Source organism: Lutra lutra, chromosome 16 (assembly GCF_902655055.1).
Source record: "Lutra lutra chromosome 16, mLutLut1.2, whole genome shotgun sequence".
NCBI lineage: Eukaryota > Metazoa > Chordata > Mammalia > Carnivora > Mustelidae > Lutra > Lutra lutra.
Genome location: NC_062293.1, coordinates 42,026,854 through 42,045,777, shown reverse-complemented (window position 1 = coordinate 42,045,777; position 18,924 = coordinate 42,026,854). Strand labels below are relative to the sequence as shown.

At 51.8% G+C, this 18,924-nt stretch overlaps 1 protein-coding gene across 1 annotated transcript in view; it reads left to right on the top strand.

Annotated features, from left to right (window-relative positions):
- Positions 1 to 274: 274 nt before the first annotated feature.
- The window catches only part of NOS2 (nitric oxide synthase 2), a 33,410-nt gene continuing 14,760 nt past the window's right edge, over positions 275 to 18,924 (top strand). Inside the window, exons 1-12 of the mRNA XM_047708600.1 lie at positions 275 to 417; positions 4,127 to 4,211; positions 4,988 to 5,110; positions 6,595 to 6,743; positions 10,137 to 10,299; positions 11,022 to 11,113; positions 12,045 to 12,186; positions 12,284 to 12,423; positions 13,770 to 13,944; positions 14,036 to 14,137; positions 17,270 to 17,464; positions 18,644 to 18,726. Of these exons, the coding sequence (XP_047564556.1) occupies positions 311 to 417; positions 4,127 to 4,211; positions 4,988 to 5,110; positions 6,595 to 6,743; positions 10,137 to 10,299; positions 11,022 to 11,113; positions 12,045 to 12,186; positions 12,284 to 12,423; positions 13,770 to 13,944; positions 14,036 to 14,137; positions 17,270 to 17,464; positions 18,644 to 18,726 (1,556 nt within the window). The 5' untranslated portion in view covers positions 275 to 310. The remainder of the gene's footprint in view (positions 418 to 4,126; positions 4,212 to 4,987; positions 5,111 to 6,594; positions 6,744 to 10,136; positions 10,300 to 11,021; positions 11,114 to 12,044; positions 12,187 to 12,283; positions 12,424 to 13,769; positions 13,945 to 14,035; positions 14,138 to 17,269; positions 17,465 to 18,643; positions 18,727 to 18,924) is intronic.

Below are 18,924 nucleotides of genomic sequence, written 5' to 3'. Positions count from 1 at the left end.
CGAGGAATAAAGAAAGCCGAGGCTGGCCGCGCAGGCCGGTGATCTTGGCCCAGAGAGGCCAGGGGCGTCCTGAACGCCGACCTCCTCGAGGACGCCGAGGGGTGTAGCGGGCCGGGGACACCGCCAGGAAAGCGGAGGCGCGGGTCGACTATCCCGCCCTGGGCCAAGCGCAGGGTAAAGCCGGGAGTGACCGCCCCCCGCCCCCGGTTCGCTCCGCCCCGGGGCGGGGGCTGCGGGGTTCCCGCCTTGATAAAGGAGGCCGGGCGGTGCTGGGCGAGGCGCTCTGGGAGCTGCGCTCGTGCGGGGGGCCATGCGCGAGGGGCTGGGCGCTGCGTGCGAGGCCGCCCGGCCCCGGCTCTGCCGGCTTCTTCGCCGGATCCTGCGGCCGCAGCCCGCCTGCGGACCCCGCCGAGCCAGGTACTCCCGCCGGGCCGGGTCCGCCCAGGGAGGGTGGCGGGCGGCTCCGCGCCGGGACCTGTCTCGAACCCGGGCGCGCGGCCCAGACCCGCTGCGTGCCTCGGGTTTCAGTCCAAGTATGAGGGTTGGAATGTTCGCCCCCGTAAGATTCCGATGCGGATTTATTTAAATCAAGTGTTTTCCTCGTTTAGAACCTTTTGGAGGTTGCAGTTCAGTAGCCACAAACGACCCAGGGAAGCTCCGCGTGCTCCCGGAGAGGCGTCTACGCGGGCAGGAGTAGGAATTGGGGATGTTTTAGCGTTTGGGAACTTTCTGGATGTTTCAACACTGGGACTGCTGCACGCTTTAGGACAGATAGGATGAAGAGAGCAAAGAGGTTCTTGTTTTACGAATTAGACCCATTTCCCAGAGTGCCCCACCTCCCACCCCGTGAATGCAGTGGCGGTGGTCAGGAGTGGAAACTGCAAGGGAAGTCAGGACCCCCGTTACCCCAAACGACCCACAGAAGGCAGCGCCGACCTTAACCTTCCTCAGTCACTCGGAGGCTTGCGGATAGTTGCTGGGTCTAAGCACCACGCTCCAGCATTCCTGCTGATGGCAGATTCTTTTTTTTTTTTTAAAGATTTTATTTATTTATTTGACAGACAGAGATCACAAGTAGGCAGAGAGGCAGGCAGAGAGAGAGGAAGGGAAGCAGGCTCCCTGCTGAGCAGAGAGCCCGACGTGGGACTCGATCCCAGGACCCTGAGATCATGACCTGAGCTGAAGGCAGCGGCTTAACCCACTGAGCCACCCAGGTGCCCCCTGATGGCAGATTCTTAACGGTCCGTGGCTCCCTCGAAGGATCTAACGGGGCTAAGCATAGCTGCGGGTTTAACCAAATTGCAGGAGCACGTGGATAGACTGCGCAGCAATTGGGCTACAAGTACTCAGATCCTTAGTACGCTCACCTGGCTTCCAGCTACCCGGTCTCCCAACAGCAAACCCATAGAAATTAGCTACCTTGGGGGGGGGGGGCGGGAGGGAGGATGGTGACTCCGCATAGCTTTGTTTATTAGTTTTGCAAATTAAAAAAAAAAAAAAGATTCCTAGTTATGAAGGAATGCATGGTCATAGTTAAAGTTGGAAAATGCAGAAAATTATAAGGAAAATTCAGATCGATGCTGTCATCATTTAATGCTAGTCACTGTTAATTAATATTTACTGGCATCTCCCCCAGGTGTTTTTCTATGCTTGGGCGGGCACAGACACACACACACACACCCCGAGCATCAGACCATATACACAGTTTGAGGCATTATTTATAATAGTGGAGAAGCTGGGTGCAACCTAAATTATGCAGCCATAGGCAATGTGATCAGGTGGACTATGGACCCCTCTGTAGAGTGGATTTTCAGGTAGCTTTTCAATATTTGGGAGCAGTAGTTAGGTGAAGTATAGAAAGAGAGCATCTCCCCATCTAAACGTTACTGTGGACCAGTATGCTTCTCAAATTCTCCAGTCCTGTGGCCACAAGTAAGTAGAAGGTAGCAAGAACGAGCAGGGGGGAGATGGGGGTGAGGGGTGATGGCAAAAGATCGAGAAGAGCAGGGAGGCATTGCCTCATTGAGGACCCCAGGCTCAAAGCGTCTTCTGATTTAAGAAGCCTGGTGACGATCGCTCAGCCGTGGCTTACCTGTTCTGACTGTACAGACTACCCTATTTTGGATTTTTTTTCTGGTGGGGCCCCCAGTTCAGACCAGCGGCTTGATGGTAATGGGTCGCATGGAAGGCCCTTTATAAGGCTGTTGAACCAATCACTCCATTCAGGTAGAAGTTGCTTTCTGATACATACTTACATTCTCTTAAAGAGACACTCTCTCCTTATAGCTATAAATCAGGTGGTGCTACTATCTAATGTATGTAGTTAATTATATAATGTTAATTGAAATACACAGTCATTACTTTTCCCAATAATTAAAGTAATACATACTCATTCTTCATATTCCAGCACATTACAAATAGGTATAAAGTGGAAAAATGAGAGGGTGCCTGGGCGGCTCAGTGGGTTAAGCTCAGTGGGTTAAGCTGTCTTTAGCTCAGGTCATGATCCGGGGGTCCTCGGATCAAGCCCCGCATCCGGCTCCTTGCTCGACAAGGAGCCTGCTTCTCCCTCTGCCTGCTTCTCCCCCATGCTTGTGCTATCTCTCTCTCTCACTCACTTTCTGACATAATTTTTAAAAGTGGAAAATGAGAGATCCTTATAATACTTTCTGACTTCCTTTCTCCTTGGACGTGTGCACACACACATGCCCACCCCGGAAAATAGTCAAAAGGACACAGAACACAATAAGATTTCATCCTGTGCCCCCAGAGTGTGATTCACCCCTGGAGGAGGTGTGTGTGTGGTGCGACTCTTGGGTGCTCACGTGTAAGGGGCCCAGAGAGGTCACATGCCTTCTATTCCCTGCAGCATTTGCCAGGAGAACAAACCTGGAATTCCAAACCAGAGACAGTGGTTTCTGAGTGATTTCAGACTCTTAGGGCCTTTTCGTCTTCCAAGAACAGCCAAAGTTCTTTGTATCTGTCATTTTAAGGGGCGCCTGGGTGGCTCAGTTGGTTAAGTGTCTGCCTTTGGCTCAGGTCATGATCCCAGGGATCAAACGCCAAGTTGGGCTCCTCAGTGGGAAGCCTGCTTCTCCCTCTGCTGCTCCCCCTGCTTGTGTTCTCTCTTCTCTGTCAAATAAATAAAATCTTTAAAAAAGAAAAGAAAAGAAACATATTTTTTAAAAGAGTCCTTGACTTCCAGATACCCTTACTGAGACATCTTTGGATGACATGACGTCTCAGATTTGCTTTGAAATGATAGCAGACACAGGGAGAGTAGAGTTCAAACAAGACTGACAATTGGGTGGGGTTGAATCTGGGTGAAGGGCCCCTGGGGATTTATTACAGCACTTTTTTTTCTACTTGTGTATGCTTAACATTTACCATAAATGCTTAACATTTACCATAAAATAAAATTATGTTACCGTAATAACAACTTAGAATAAATAAATAAACCCAGATAAATCAGGAGCTTTATTTTTTTTAATTTTTAAATTTTTTAAAAAATTTTTTTAAAAGATTTTATTTATTTATTTGACAGAGAGAGATCACAAGTAGGCAGTGAGGCAGGCAAAGAGAAGGAGGAAGGGAAGCAGGCTTTCTGCTGAGCAGAGAGCCCGATGCGGGGCTCGATCCCAGGACGAATCTGAGCCGAAGGCAGAGGCTTAACCCACTGAACCACCCAGACGCCCCAATCAGGGGTTTTACATAAAAAAAGCCCAAGTCCCCCCAGACAACTGGGTAGTGGCAGTGCTGCTGGCCTGGGAGGACAGAGTGGAAAGGAGCCATTCCCTGGACACTCAGTGTCATCCCACATTGGTACTCAGAGCTTCTGTGGGTCACCATTCGGACAGGCAGCTTTGGCTTAGCTCCCTGCTTTGTAGCGGGAAGGCAAGAGAAGAGGAGGGGGAGGGAAGTTGATGATGACAGGGAGATTGGGTCTGACCAGGTGCCTCCCCCACCACATGCTCTCCTCTTCCTGACCAGCAGCTGAGAAATTCACTCCCACCCTCTGAGCCTCAGTTCCCCCATCCATCAAATGAGGGCTTAGCAGTGGGGGGACTCCAAGATCCCCCTCTGCCCTTAGATATCCCTATCTCATGCTGGCTGTTTCCTTTTACAGTCTAGTGACACAGGATGACCCCAAGTGTCACAGCCTCGGCAAGCACCGGAATGAGTCCCCCCAGTCCCTCACAGGGACAGTAAAGGTCAGTGAGTCACACGGGTGTGGGAAGCCTCTTCCTCCCTCACCCAGACGGACGCAGGTTGAGCAGCCTGGTGGAGGCTGGGGTCTGGGCAGTGAGTGGGGACCCACAGGGGCACGGGTAGGGGTGAGGAAGGGCCTTGGGAGAGTGGGATGATCCCTGGTGGTCAGGAATAGTGGCCCCCATGGTGCTCTGGCCCCTGGATCACTTGCCAGTGTGGGCCAACAGGCATGGATGAAAGGCAACCATTCATGGACCCGGCAGTGGGACACCCCAGTGTGATTCCAGACTCAGTGGCGGAGCCCCAGTCCCAGCCTCTGGCCACAGGGTCCATCTTTCCAAAGAGCTTTGGACCTTAATGTAACAGACAGGTGGGCAGAGAAATGGGTGAAGATATTTTCCATATTCTTAAATAACTCCGGGGAAAGCAGTGGTATATTCTTCCTTGCCCCAGTTTCTGTTCTCTGCAGTACTGGCTATGACAGTCGTCTCCCTCGCATCTAACCTCAGTCCCTCCTGTTGCAATTCCACCGAGGGAGCATTTGGCAGGGTCTTGGGTGAGGAGAGAAGCCTGGCCCACAGCCCAGACACCTGGAACTCTTAGCAGGCACTGGCCCAGATGGCCAGGCTGCCGGGAAGGAGGAGGGACACAGACCCACATCCTGACCCGGGTCCTCACCCATTAGGCCCCCACCCCAAGCCAAAGTAGGGCCCACGGGAGACCTGTGGGGCCCCAGGGTGAAGGCATTTGTAAATTGTTGGTGTTTTACCCCTCTTAGACGTCTCCGGAAACCCTGGTCAAGCTGGATGGGCCCCCATCGGCCTGCCCTCGGCATGTGAGGATCAAAAACTGGGGCAGCGGGATGACTTTCCAAGACACACTCCACCACAAGGCCAAAGGGGTGAGAAGTCCGGGGCTCAGGGAGAACCACCCTTGTCCCAAGGTGGGGAAGCCATTTGGGCCTTTAGTAGATCAAATGGATGTTCCCCTGGGCAAACCAGACAATTATCTGGTTGATCATAGGGTGTTGGGAACAGAGGCCAGTGGTCTGTACAAATCACAGGACATAGATGATGCCAGCCCCTTGGTAGTCCCCTGATGGATGCTGGATTGTCCAGGAGATGGGATAAAGGATCACAGGAAAAAATTCAGTCTTTTGTAGAGATACCGCATAGTAACAGGGAGGATTTTTCCTTCCTTCCTTCCTTCCTTCCTTCCTTCCTCTCTCTTCTTTCTTTCTTTCTTAAGATTTTATATATTCATTTGACAGAGAGAGCAAGTACACAAACAGGGGGTGCAACAGAGGGAGAGGGAGAAGCAGACTCCCCATTGAGCAGGGTGCCCCACGCTGGGCTCCATCCCAGGACCCTGGGATCATGACCTGCGCTGAAGGCAGATGCCTAACCGACTGAGTCACCTGGGCACCCCCCACCCCGGGGAGAATTTTCTAACAGAACTGCCCAGGGGTTCCTGGGTGTCTCAATGGGTTAAAGCCTCTGCCTTCAGCTCAGGTCATGATCTCGGTGTCCTGGGATCGAGCCTCACATCGGGCTCTCTGCTCGGCTGGGAGCCTGCTTCCCCCTCTTTCTCTGCCTGCCTCTCTGCCTACTTGTGATCTCTCTCTGTCAAATAAATAAATAAAATCTTAAAAAAAAAACTGCCCAAAGCTGGACTGAGCTACATTAAGAGATAGTGAGTTCCCTGTCATTAGAAGGATTCAAGTGCTTTTTGATAGGGAGATTGGAGAAGAATTCAAGCAGTTAGTGAGTACTTGGAGTAAGTGTTCAAGGCTCCTTCTCCTAAGTTTCTTATTCCAACTATAGAATGCATTCTGATTGTAAAATAGAAAGTCATTGAAAATTTTAAGACCTTGAAAGTGGAAAGATTTCCCATACCTTCCAGAAATTACCACAGTTAACATTAGGGTGTGCTTCCTTCTAGCATTTTTTCTGTGCCTTCCTCTGACTTCAGGATTTGTATCCTCTCCTTTTGGTTCATTTTGGCTGAATACCAACCGTGTTCCCAGGAGCCACATCAGTCTCTCTAAATGAGAAGATAGTTGAGAGATTCCCAGGGATCAAGCTGTTGACTTGGCCCTGGGTCTGAGTCTGGCCGGGGAGCAGGGCCAGAGACTGAGCCTAAGGTGGTAGGAATCACCCTGGCTTACACCTACTTGGGTCAGCCAGTAGAGGAAAGGAGATGTGTGTGGCGAGAAAGCTTGGTGGACCCCAAGGAGGAGGTGCCACAGGGGTGGAGAAGGGCAGCAGGAAGCTGGAGAGGCTGGAGTGGGAGGTAGCCAGGAGATTTGGCCTGGAAGGAGGACCCCTGTCAACACCTTCCTGAGGGGCCAAGCAGCCCCCTCACCACCTACCTCTTTCTTTCCAGGAGCTTGCATGCAAGTCCAAGTCTTGTCTGGGAGCCATCATGAACCCCAAAAGTTTAACCAGAGGACCCAGGGACAAGCCTACTCCCCCAGATGAGCTTCTACCTCAAGCTATTGAATTTGTCAACCAGTATTACGACTCCTTCAAAGAGTAAGTCTCACTTGGGCTGGATTGCTACAGACCTCTTTAGCCAAACTCTCCTGTGTTCAGTCATTTCCCTCTGACCCCAGGCCCTTTCCCTTTCCAGAGTCACAGGGGAGCCAGGGCTCAAGCACAGTTTTCCAAGGCGAAAGACCCCAGAGTCGGTTCTTGTAATCATAAGCAAGAGAGGCATAGCAATGATGGTTAAAAGTGGGGGCCAGGAGTGTAACTGTTTGACCTTGAATCTTGGCTGTGCCGGTAACCAGCACTGGATTCTTGAGGAAATCAGTTCACCCTCTCTGCACATCAACTTCCTCCTCTGTAAAAATGGGGTAAGAACAGAACCCAGCTTTGAACAGGGTAACTTTGATGATGAGCTGATATGCGCTCTTTTAATAGGAAATGTTGGAGAGAGAAAGGACTTTTGGGACCACTTGGTCAGACCTCCACCAGGGGTGAACAGGGAAGCCCAGTCCCAGCTAGAAGCCATGCCATCTGACCTGGAGAGGGCAAGTCATACTCTTTGCCCTGAACTCTGTGGGGTTCCATATTCCTAGGTTCCATAGAATACATGATTATTAATGTAAAGCCCACTTATAACTTTAGTATAAAAATACACAAAGGGATTGTAAGACAGAATGGCTGAGGGAATGCATTTGCTGTTTTATGGGCCAGGAGGGGAGTATAGTTTTTACAGTGTAGGCCACACAGCTCTTTACTGCATGAAATGAATCACAGAAATGCACCTGGGACCACCCCCACCCCATGGTGGAAAGAGTGGCTCCTGGTAATACCATGTCTCCTCCTCAATGATCCTGCAATGTCTGAGTGGGTAAGGGGCCTTGAGCTTCTGAAAAGTGCCCTAATCTGCCAGGGTCGCTGATTTCAACCCTGGCTGTGCCTAGAGTCACCTGAGGACTTTGCAAAATGCTCATGCAGGGTACCCTGGGCCAAGGACATCAGGATCTCAAGAATCGTGGACAAAGCAGAGCTCTGTGTTTTCTAAACGCTCGTTCGGCGACTCCCCTACAGATCTGGGTTGGGTAACCCATTGGGGGTTGGCTGCCATGTGTGCTGAGAAGCCACAAACTCTATAGGAGTGCTTTGTGGCTTGGAGGTTCAAGATCCTCGGGCTGTCAGCTCTGCCAATGACCAATGAGCCTCTCAGGGTCTAGGAGGTCTCCTGATGGGCCTCACCGGGCCACCGTATCAGCACTGACATTCACTGGGCACTAAGTGTGTTCTGTTCCCTGCGTAAGTGTTTTATAAGCAATGCTCACCACAACTCTGAAAGGAGTAAACCCCCCCCATTTTATAGACACCAGTAGGAATTCCCATTTTACAGGAATGAAAGCCCACAGAGGAAATAATTTGCTTGAAGTCAGATGTTTCAGAGTCCCACAGCTGGGTTGTGAACCCAGGCAATTTGGCACCAGAGCCCCTGCTTTGAACCTGGGTTCTGGCATCCAGCTCTTTGACCTTGAAGGTTCCAACTTCATGCTGGACCTGGGAGGTCCTGCTGGCGTTTAGAAGGCACTGGGTAGGTGTTAGCCCTGGGAAGCCACCGGGTTGCTCCTGGAGGTTTCAAAGAAACCCACTTGTTTCTCACAGACGGAAGGTCTGTTTCTCAGTTTCAAGTCCATACCTCGAACCTGTCAAGAGGTCCTGGGGGTGTGACTGACAAATGGCAGTCCATCCCCACGATCACACAAGCAGCCAGAGTCTGCTGGCAGGTTCGGTCTTTAGCGAATGAAGGATTGTATAGTTAGAAACTGTAACTTGCTCAATGTTCTGTTCAGATCCATTCACTGATGTCAAAAGCTACACTCTTTTTTTTTTTTTTTTTCAGAACTCATAAGCATCATAGCATCTGAAGTGCAACTCTGTGAAAACAGTAGTAAAATGCAAAACTCTAAAGGAATAGCAGGGAAAATGTAAAAAAGAACCTTTTCTTACATAGTCACATACTAACACCAGGGGGTGGGCTCAAGGTATCCGTGATTTGGTGATTGCTACGCTCTCCGTGCTCGGACACCGAGCAGGGAGTCTTGCTAGAAGCTTTGTGTGGGGAGGGGGGCTCCCAGTGTGACCGCCTCAACCTCACCCAGCAGGTCCTGATGCCAGGGGTGTCCTTGCCGATAAGGAACCCCGAATGTTTTGTCTCTGAGCTTTCTTCTTTGATCAAGGAAGAGCTGTCAAGACACTCTTCATCCACAGAAAAGGCCATTCTGTTCTGAGTTGTCCTCTCTCCTTAATCACGAGTTCATTCCTTAAATTGTTCTGTTTGTTGCCATTTCAAATTGTCTTTGGTGTTGATTGGAAATTTCAAAGTTGCTCTGTGTGTGTGTGTGTGTGTGTGTGTGTGTGTGTGTGTGTTTTAAAGCCTTTCTGACTGAATCCCTCCCTGAGGGATATTTTGGCCACCTGGGAGGGGTGAGCAGGAACAGTTTAGAACAGTTTAGAAATCGCCCCCAGGAGTGCTGGCTGAGCAGGCCGGAGGTTGAGAAACAGTACATTCAAGGGGTGCCTGCGAGGTTGGACCATGCGGTGGAAGGCTCCTGCCTGAGTCAGCCCTGGGGCCCTGCAGGCTGGGTCCTGAGCGCCTGTCCCTGTTCAGAGAAGCGTGGGCAGGCCCTCAACTTCTCCACGCTTGCAATCCCCCCAGGGGCAGAAAGTGGAAGGTTAAGAGCCAGGGCTTGGCATCAGGGCAATGGGAACCTGAGCCCTACCTGCTCTTTATCACACTTACGTGCCTGGGCTGGTCCTTCACCTGCCCTGCAGGGCCTTCCTACCCCCAACTATAAAGTGGACAAAAAAACCACCTCCCTCACAGACTCAGTGAGACCCCGACTGTGAGCCGCATCGCCCAGTACCTGGCTCAGAATGAGTTCTCGGTACACGGGAGCCGACATGGGAGGGACAGCTCATCTCTGGACCACGGGAGGTGGCCAGGAGGCAGGACATGGCTGTGACTTGACTTGATCGGTCCTTCTCTGGTCTTGCAAGTGTCTGAGGATTGTACTCCTTGCTGATGCTTGCCAAGCTGAGATGAATGGGATTGGAGGAAAAGCACCCGACAACAAGGGTATCAGTGGGATCAAGAGCATTGGGTAACCAGCAGGAGCCAGTGGAGAAATGAAAATGACACTCCCTGTTCCAAAATGAGAAAGAATCTCAAGACAGGGACAGCAGAGCGTTAAGCCAAGCCTGGGGCCCTTCTGAGCCCAGGTTCCGGGGTCCCACACCTGTGAAGCTGGCCCCAGAGGGGGATGGTCTCCCTGAGGGACATCTTGCCCTCCTGGTCCCCAAGCTCAGTTCCTGCTTCTGTGGAGTGAATGAAACCCCCACCCCCATCTAAGGCCATCTCATTGTTGATCTTCCTGCTGTCTTCCTGTCCCCCAGGGCAAAAATAGAGGAACATCTGGCCAGGGTGGAAGCCGTAACAAAGGAGATAGAAACAACAGGAACCTATCAGCTGACGGGGGATGAGCTCATCTTCGCAGCCAAGCAGGCCTGGCGCAACGCTCCCCGCTGCATCGGGAGAATCCAGTGGTCCAACCTGCAGGTGGGCTTGCCCAGGCCCGGGCAGGGGCCGAAACTGGGAGGTGGGCAGGCCTTGTGCACAGGGCCCTGAGAAGCTGGGCGGGGCTCCCCGGTTCTCTCTTCACGTTGGTGAACGTGAAATGGGGACTCATAGGGCTCCCCCTGGAAGTCTAGGATCTGATTGCAGGACAGGATTTCTAGCGGGTCTTTGGTCTCCCATTAAACCCAGACGTAAAACTGAATGTGCTATTGAGACCCTGGTGCTGTTTGAGTCCTCGGCTCCCAGGAGACGCTGTCTTTATCCTGACCTCCTTCATTGCTGGATAATATGGAAATTGCTTGGACAGGGAAATGGATGAGAAATGCCAGTGAAACCAACACAGGTTGAAAGAAAATGCTGGGAGCCCAGTGTGCTGATGTTCTAAAGGGAATAGGCTCGGGCTGTGGGAGTCCCCATTCACATGCCCAAAAGACAGGTTTTCTTGGGATTTGGGTTTTGATAGGGTCTTCCAAGAGGGGTTGCCTGGGCTCCCCCAGGAGAGCAGGAGAAAGGAGGTATGGGCAGCCCTGAGATGGAAGGTGTTGATGCAGAGAAAGAAGAAAACATTCTTCTTTGCTTGGTGCTTGGGTGGTGGTGGGGCGTGCAGGCCACTTCCCCTGTTCCCTCATAACTTCGCTTCTGATCAACCCCGGACCTCTGTCCTCACTGTCCTTGATGGTGTGGGCTGGATGGGCCATGTGCAGGTCTTCGATGCCCGGAGCTGTTCCACTGCCAAGGAAATGTTCGAGCACATCTGCAGACACCTGCGTTATGCAACCAACAATGGCAACATCAGGTGAGTTCCCCTTTCCCGGGGCTGCAGCTGGGGCCCACCCTGCCCCGGAGTCTGAGCCAAAGGATGCAGACAGGTTTAGGGAAGGCTTCTCCAGGAGAAGCCAGGGAGAAAGAGAAAGGAGCAAGATGCAGGCTTCTTGGGCAAGCCTCCGTGAGCTTAACCACTCTTCCTAGCCCATGCCCTTGACTTCCTTCTGACTTGGAACCATTTGGAGGGGGCGGGAGATCTTTGAGAAGCAACATCGTCACTGCTCAAGGTCAGGCTCCCCGCTTTTTAGAAGGGATGAGAGGTTGGTTTTGCAGCTCAAGGCTCCAACGTGTCATTTTTCGTAGGACTGGGAGTCACTCTTCATCAGTACGCATCCCCCTCTCCTAACCTTACCTTCTCCTACCCTCAGCCAAAGAGGTCCAGGCTGATGGACTGAACAGCCTGTTTGGCCATTCATTCATTTTTCTGTTCAGCAAACAGTGCCCCTATAATGGGGACCTAACCCGTGACTAGGCCATGACAGTGGGGTGGGGACAATGCAGAGGTGACTAAGGCCGAGGACCCTGCCCCAACCCACTGTGCACCTGTTCCCGGCGCTAGACAAGCGCCCCACTCACTGGACTGCGCCAGGGAAAGGTGCAGTGAGGGCAAAGTCTGGGACGGCTGACGCCACCTGAGGGATGGCGAATATCCTGGAGGGGGTGGCCCCTGTATTGGTCTTAAAGGAAGGGGAGGCTCCGGAAGCAGAAGAAGGAGAGGGAAGGCATGTCAGGAAGGGGGCTGTCAGACCAGTGAGTGGCATGTTGTGTTGTTGCAAGAGTTTAGCGTAGGTGCAGAGGGATGGGGAGCCGGAAGACAGGAGGCAGAGGGAGACCTGGGGAGGCTGGCTGGGAGCCCCCACCGAAGCCGAGGAGTCAGTGGCACTGTCCTTGTCTTGGGGAAGGTCGGCCATCACCGTGTTCCCGCAGCGGAGCGACGGGAAGCATGACTTCCGGGTCTGGAACGCTCAGCTCATCCGGTATGCGGGCTACCAGATGCCTGACGGCACCATCCTGGGGGACCCCGCCAGTGTGGAGTTCACCCAGGTATGGGGTCCAGACTTGGTGGCTGACAGAGGGAACCAGAGGGGTCAAGGGGCCTCATTTGGGCCCGTGGACTCATTTGGGCCCATCTTGCCCCCAGCTGTGCATCGACCTGGGCTGGGAGCCCAAGTACGGCCGCTTCGACGTGGTGCCTCTGGTGCTGCAGGCGGATGGCCGTGACCCTGAGTTCTTTGAAATCCCACCCGACCTTGTGCTCGAGGTGCCCATGGAACATCCCAGGTAAGCAGGCGGGGCTGCTGGGTTGTGCCTGTTCCATCCCTTCCTTGGGGAGATCTCCGGCCTCGGGGCCCCTCCTTGCCCCCAAAGCCCAGCCAGCAGCAGGCAGTGGCACAAGGGCTGGCTCTCGATCTTGCCTTGTCAGCACTTGTGCAGCAACCCCAGACTTGGGACGTAGGCCTTAGACTTGGAAGGATATGTTGATGATGAGGGGGAGGCAGGGGCTTTGACAGATGAGGCCCTAGGAACTTGGAAAACAGTGACCTTGGGGGAGAAACCCTCAAATGGCTCTGTCATTCTCACACTGAGCATCCTAGCCCTCTTGTCTTCCTGCCAACTCTCTCAGCTGCCCCCTTCTGACTGTGGTGAAAGTACAAGGCCATAGTGAATTCTGGAGCTCACCTGGTTCAGCCCCTGCTCTGGGCAGCAATCATCCTCACAAAAATACTTCCATATATAGAGACTCGCTCTGTAGCAGGTATTGAGCTGGACTCTTCTTTTTGTCCCTTTCGTACACTGAACTCACTCCCACTACAGGGCCTTTGCACTTGCTGTTCCCTCTGCCTGACATGCCTTTTCCTCAGAAATTTAAAGGATTCATTTCTTCTCTACAATGAGGTATTTCCTGAATGTCATCCCCTCTGAGAAGCCTATCCTGATCACTCAGTCTAGAGCAGATACTCTTATCTATTACTACATCACCTTATTTTTCTATTCATCTGTTTACTTGTTTAGAGTCTAGACTCTAGTCCATAAGCTCCTTCAATATAGGGATCTTGGCTTTCTTGTTCAGCTATATATAGCTACCACCTGAAGAGTACCTGGCACATAGTAGGTGCTCAATTATAAGCTCAATTATAAGCATATAAATTATGAATTTACGAACGAGTGACACTGTCAACTTTATTAATAACCCTATGAGTTTAATGCTAGTATCTCTATTTTACTGGTGGGGTTACTAAGGCTCAGAGAGGCTGACTCACATGCCAAGGTCACACAGCTGGTAAGTGGTAAGGCAGAACTTGAACCTGGGCTTTCTGACACTAGAGTCCTTAACTGCTATGTTGTGTTGGGTTCTCTGCATTTGGTACGGCGCCTGTCACATGCTTGTTGCTTAACGTATGTTTGCATGAACGAGCAGGTAAATGAATACATAATTAATGAATGATACCTACTGTGCCCAGTTCACCTCTCCAGGCTGGATGAATTTAGAGAATAACACTTGGAAAGAAGTCTTCTTGGTTGATTCTTTTTCTGAAGACTTTTTTGTCTTTTTGTCGGTGGGGATGGGGGATGAGGGTGGGCTATAGTACAGGTCCCGTTGAGCACTGGCTCTGCCTCCCTGCCAGGTATGAGTGGTTCTGTGAGCTGCATCTGAAGTGGTACGCCCTGCCTGCAGTGGCCAACATGCTCCTTGAAGTGGGTGGCCTTGAGTTCCCAGGGTGCCCCTTCAATGGCTGGTACATGGGCACGGAGATTGGGGTCCGGGACTTCTGTGACATTCAGCGCTACAACATTCTAGAGGTAATAGGGCCCATCTGACGGTGACGGCTGCACATGTGGGTCTTCTGGGGGGGCTCTCAGGGACCAACTCACCCCATCACTGCCTCTGCAGGAAGTGGGCAGAAGGATGGGCCTGGAAACACACAAGCTGGCCTCACTCTGGAAAGACCGGGCTGTCATTGAGATCAATGTCGCTGTGCTCCACAGTTTCCAGGTACGTTGTGTTCTGTGGATCCGGAGACTTTCTGGTCAGAAGGTTCTCTGGTCTAGTCACTCATATCATGCTTGGTTCTCCCCTGACAACGTTGTCCTTTTTTTCATGTATCACTGAGTACTGAGCATCTTGTTTGTGCTAGGCGCTGGGGATGCAGACAGATAAGCCCTCCTACCCACACTGGGTCTTCTAATGTAAACTTGAATGCTTCTAGCAACAGGCAACTCCTTACCTTTCAAGACTTGTCCTTCCCCGAGCTTGAGCACAGAATCCTCTTCCCTCTCCATTTCTCAAGGACTTTATTCCTAAAAATGCCTCCCTACTTCTGTCTCATCAGTGTCTTCCTTTCTGCTGGATCACTTTCAGCAGTGACTAATAGGCTGTAACGTTTCCTATTTCCAAGAAATAAACAACCAGCTAACCAAATAAGAACCACAGCTACTACCTTGTTTTCCTGTTTCCCTTTGCAGCTAACCCACTGCAAGATCTCATACACCTCCTCCTCCTCCAGCCACTCCAGTCAGACTTCTGTCCTCTACCACTCTTCCAGTCACTTCCGGAATTCTTGCTGTTTTCTAGGCTCACCTAGATGGTCCCACCTCAGGGCCTTTGCACTTGTTTTCCCCCTCTGCCTAGAACACCCTTCCCACAAATCATCCCATGACCCCCTCATTCCCTTCATCCAGATCTCTATTGTCACCTTCTTACAGTCATCTTCCTGACCACACCATGGAAGATGGCACCCTTACCCTGACTCCATCCCAGCCCTCTCTCTTCTTCCTTTAACTCTGTCTTTATTTTTCCTTTTAATTCTTACTAGCTCCCACATCACACAGTACATCTACTTCTTGCCTTTCCATTAGGGCTGGACCTTGTCTCTCTTGTTCATTACTCCAGGGAATAGGAGAATGTCTGGCCATACTGAATGAATGAATGAGAGCCCATGTTGCCACGAGCAGGGGCTGCTCATTCCTTCCCTCTGCTGAGTGAATGTACCCACCCCATGGGTCCACACACGGTTTAGTGCTTGTGTGGGACTGAGCCTTCTCCTCTGTGTGCCTCTCTTACTCATATGAACGCCCCCCTTCCTTTTAAGAAGGAGGGAGCGGATGTGTGAAGATACTACTTTAGAGGCTGAAACCATCTCCCCAAAGCCATCAGAGGCCCTGGAGGCCAGACTGCTAGGAAGACAGTCCTTTATACATTCAGCAAAATACACTGAGTGTTTTGCATGTACCGAGCACTAGGCTTGGCCAAGGATGTGAGTGGTGAACAAAGTAGACAAAAACCCTTTCCTTGCGGAGTGGAATGGGGAGTTGACATGAAACAAACATCCAGTAAATATTTACAATCGCACAGTTTCCCAAGGCTGCTCACCCCATAGACAGCTAAAGCCTGTCCTTGATTGTTGGGGCAGGGTGGGTGGTCTGAGGCGGAACAGGAAGAGCCCCCTGGGGCTGGCCCGGCTCAGAAGGACCTTACTGCCTGTGGACCACACATCCTGACTTCCGTGGGTTCTGTGCACCAGCCCTGTCACTGCAGGATGCAGATATGTCCCAGAAAATCTGATCTTCAGCTGTCTCCTGATCGCTGAGGACTGCATCCCCTCATGGCTAGAGTGTCTCCAGGACTTCCTCATCACCCTCCTTCAGGATAAACTTCCTCATCTCTAAAACGGGAATAAATCATAGGACCTCCCTCGCTTGGTTATTTTAGGAATTAAATGAAAATGTATGCAAAACACTCAACTGTGCTATCTGGCCCCTAGCAAACCCTCAGTAGGCCTTAGTTTTATGGTTCTTACTATCACCATCATCAGCTTCTGAGCTTACAGCTGGCCGGGCGCCTGGGACCTGCTCGTAAGATAGCAGAAGACCCCTGAGCCCGCCCTCAGCGGGCTGCTCTGGTACTTCTGCCCTTGACTCGGGCAGTGTCCTCCTCTAGGAAGGCCTAACTTGTGCCCATCCCTTAGGACTTGCCTCTGCTTAGGGGACCCCTGGGTGGCTCATTCAGCTAAGCATCTGCTTTAGCTCAGGTCATGATCTCGGGGTCCTGAGATTGAGCCCCATGTTGGGCTCTCAGCTCAGGGAGGAGCCCATTTCTCTCTCTCCCTCTGCATGTCCCCGACCCGGCCCCCACCTGCTTGTGCTTTCTCTCTGTCAAATAAATAAATAAAATTAAAAATATATATACTTGCTTCCTCTTAGAAGCAGCTTCTGGAATTCCTTCCTCCTCCAGGTCTGTGTCTGCGCTCAGCAGGCCACGTCTCCCAGCAGCCCCTGCACTCTCCTCTGTTCTCTCTCATAGCAGACCACATGGGCAGCCAACTTCCTCTGTGTCCCCGCCTTAGAATATAATCTAATGCAGAAAAAGGGCCTCGTGTTCACCTCTGTAATGCCTGTGCCTGATGTGCTGTCCAGCAGACGCGAGTAAGGACGGCAGCAAATGCTTACCGCGCATGTTCTGTGCTTCAAAGGCTTAGTGAGTTTCAGCAGCTAATAGCTCAAGGTCACATGGCCAGTAAGAGGCCATGGTTTGAATCATGACATTAAACAGATGTCTTGACTCAATGAGTTGCCCCAGATAGATAGGGGTGTGGCTGCCTCTGTTGGATCATTCCAGGAAGGCTCAGACCCCTTGGCTTCCAATTTTAGGATGTGGGACATTTTGGTGACTTGTCTTCCATAGGCTACAGTTCCCCCCAACACTCAGTCCTCTCCGGACATGTCCAGTTCCTTCTTGGCTGAAGGAACTCCTGGAACTCTCTACTAACCAGTGGCAAGAAGGCTCCATGGTTGGATTTATCAGCATCCAGAGGGAGTTGGGGGAGACTTGTAGGTGTGGCCTGAGAATGGGATATTGCCCCTAGAGGGCCGAGGTGGGGGGCCACCACATAACCTGTAGGCCCACCATGACTATGGTGATTTCTGGGGTTCCTTGATGCTCCAAAAGTGTCTTCGACTTGAGTGTTTATTTTTAGCGGCAACGAAGTAGCCACGGGCAATGGTTCCCATTTTGCTGATTACCCGGCCTTTCCACAGTCCATCTTGGGAGCCCCGCAGCCGACCGACCACACTCGTGACTCCCTCATCCCTCTCCTCAATGCCCCCTCTTTGCCTCCTTCTCATTCAGAAGCAGAATGTGACCATCATGGACCACCACTCAGCTGCAGAGTCCTTCATGAAGTACATGCAGAGCGAGTACCGCTCCCGAGGGGGCTGCCCGGCTGACTGGATTTGGCTGGTTCCCCCGATTTCTGGGAGCATCACTCCTGTGTTCCATCAGGAGATGTTAAACTATGTCCTGTCCCCTTTCTACTACTACCAGGTAAGGGAGGGCTTTCCTTTCCTCTGTGTCTTGGGAGCTCAGGGGTAGAGTGTGTGTGTGTGTGTGTGTGCATGTGCACACCTGTGGGGGACCCATGGGGGAGGGTCAGGGACCCAGAGACCTATGCTTTTCAGGCTGCACTCATGGGAGGCTGAGCAGCATTTGTCCATTTCCACAGAGAGTGGGACTTCAGGAAATAACTTTTATTCTACATTCAGGGGCCCATTGCTCCACTGGGGCTTATGCTTCTGAGGCTGACCACCATTACCCTTCTACCCCTAACCCCCATAGACAGTTGTAGCCCGTGATGCCGAAGAGCTTGGCTCCTGGGTCAGATGCGCCTGGGGGCAACTCTGCTGCCTCCTGGCTGTAGGATCTTGGGTGGATCTTTGCACCCACGTGAGCCCTGCTGTTCTCATCTCTAAAAGTGATGGGCGTTAGCTCCGCAAACGAACTGGTGGATGCCCAGCCCAGAACGCATTCTATCACCGCTACCTGTTGAAACCAGTTCGTATTTTAAAAAGTCCAAAAGCGGGGCGCCTGGGTGGCTCAGTGGGTTAAAGCCTCTGCCTTCGGCTCAGGTCATGATTCCAGGGTCCTGGGATCGAGCCTCACGTCGGACTCTCTGCTCAGCAGGGAGACTGCTTCCCTTCCTCTCTCTCTGCCTGCCTCTCTGCCTACTTGTGATCTCTGTCTGTCAAATAAATAAATAAAATCTTAAAAAAAAAAAAATATATATATATATATATATAAAATAAAAAGTCCAAAAGCACTTTGGTTAGAAGAGCTTCCTTACATTCAGATGCTAACTAGCAAATCAGGGTGACTGATGACTACAGTAGTTTGTACCTGCTGTCCTAACACCTTCCTTTACTCTCAGAAGAGGTACCTGGTTTGAACTCTACATTGTAGGACCTGCCTAGTGATTAGACACTAAAGATGAAAGCGAAGTGGGGCATCTTCCTTCTGGGGAGAAACTAATGGAGAATAAGCCAGAGGACCCCACAGTGTGGGGAGGAGCCGCAGCTCTGAGGGAGACAGAACCCCCGTCCTCCCCAGTGTGGGCTCCAGGGACCCCCACCTCACAAAGGGCATGTCGCATCCTCTGTCTCCCTCACGCCCCGACGCCAGAGCCGAGTCAGGGCCCACCCACCCTCGCATGTGCTTTCTTTTCTGAAGGTGGAGGCCTGGAAAACCCACGCCTGGCAAGATGAGAAGAAGAGACCCCGGAGAAGAAAGATTCCATTCAAAGTCTTGGTTAAGTAAGTGCAAGCAGCCAGTGCTGAGATCTGAGCCGTAGCCGTTCCTCCCAGGCGGCTGCCCTTCTTGGCCTCAACAGGCAGGGAACAGAGAGACATGATGATCTTTATGGAGGGGTCCAGACGCCAAGGGGGAATCACCTGCCACCATTGGCCTAACCCTCCCCGTCCTCCATTTTCCCCAGGGGCTGAGTAGTGGGT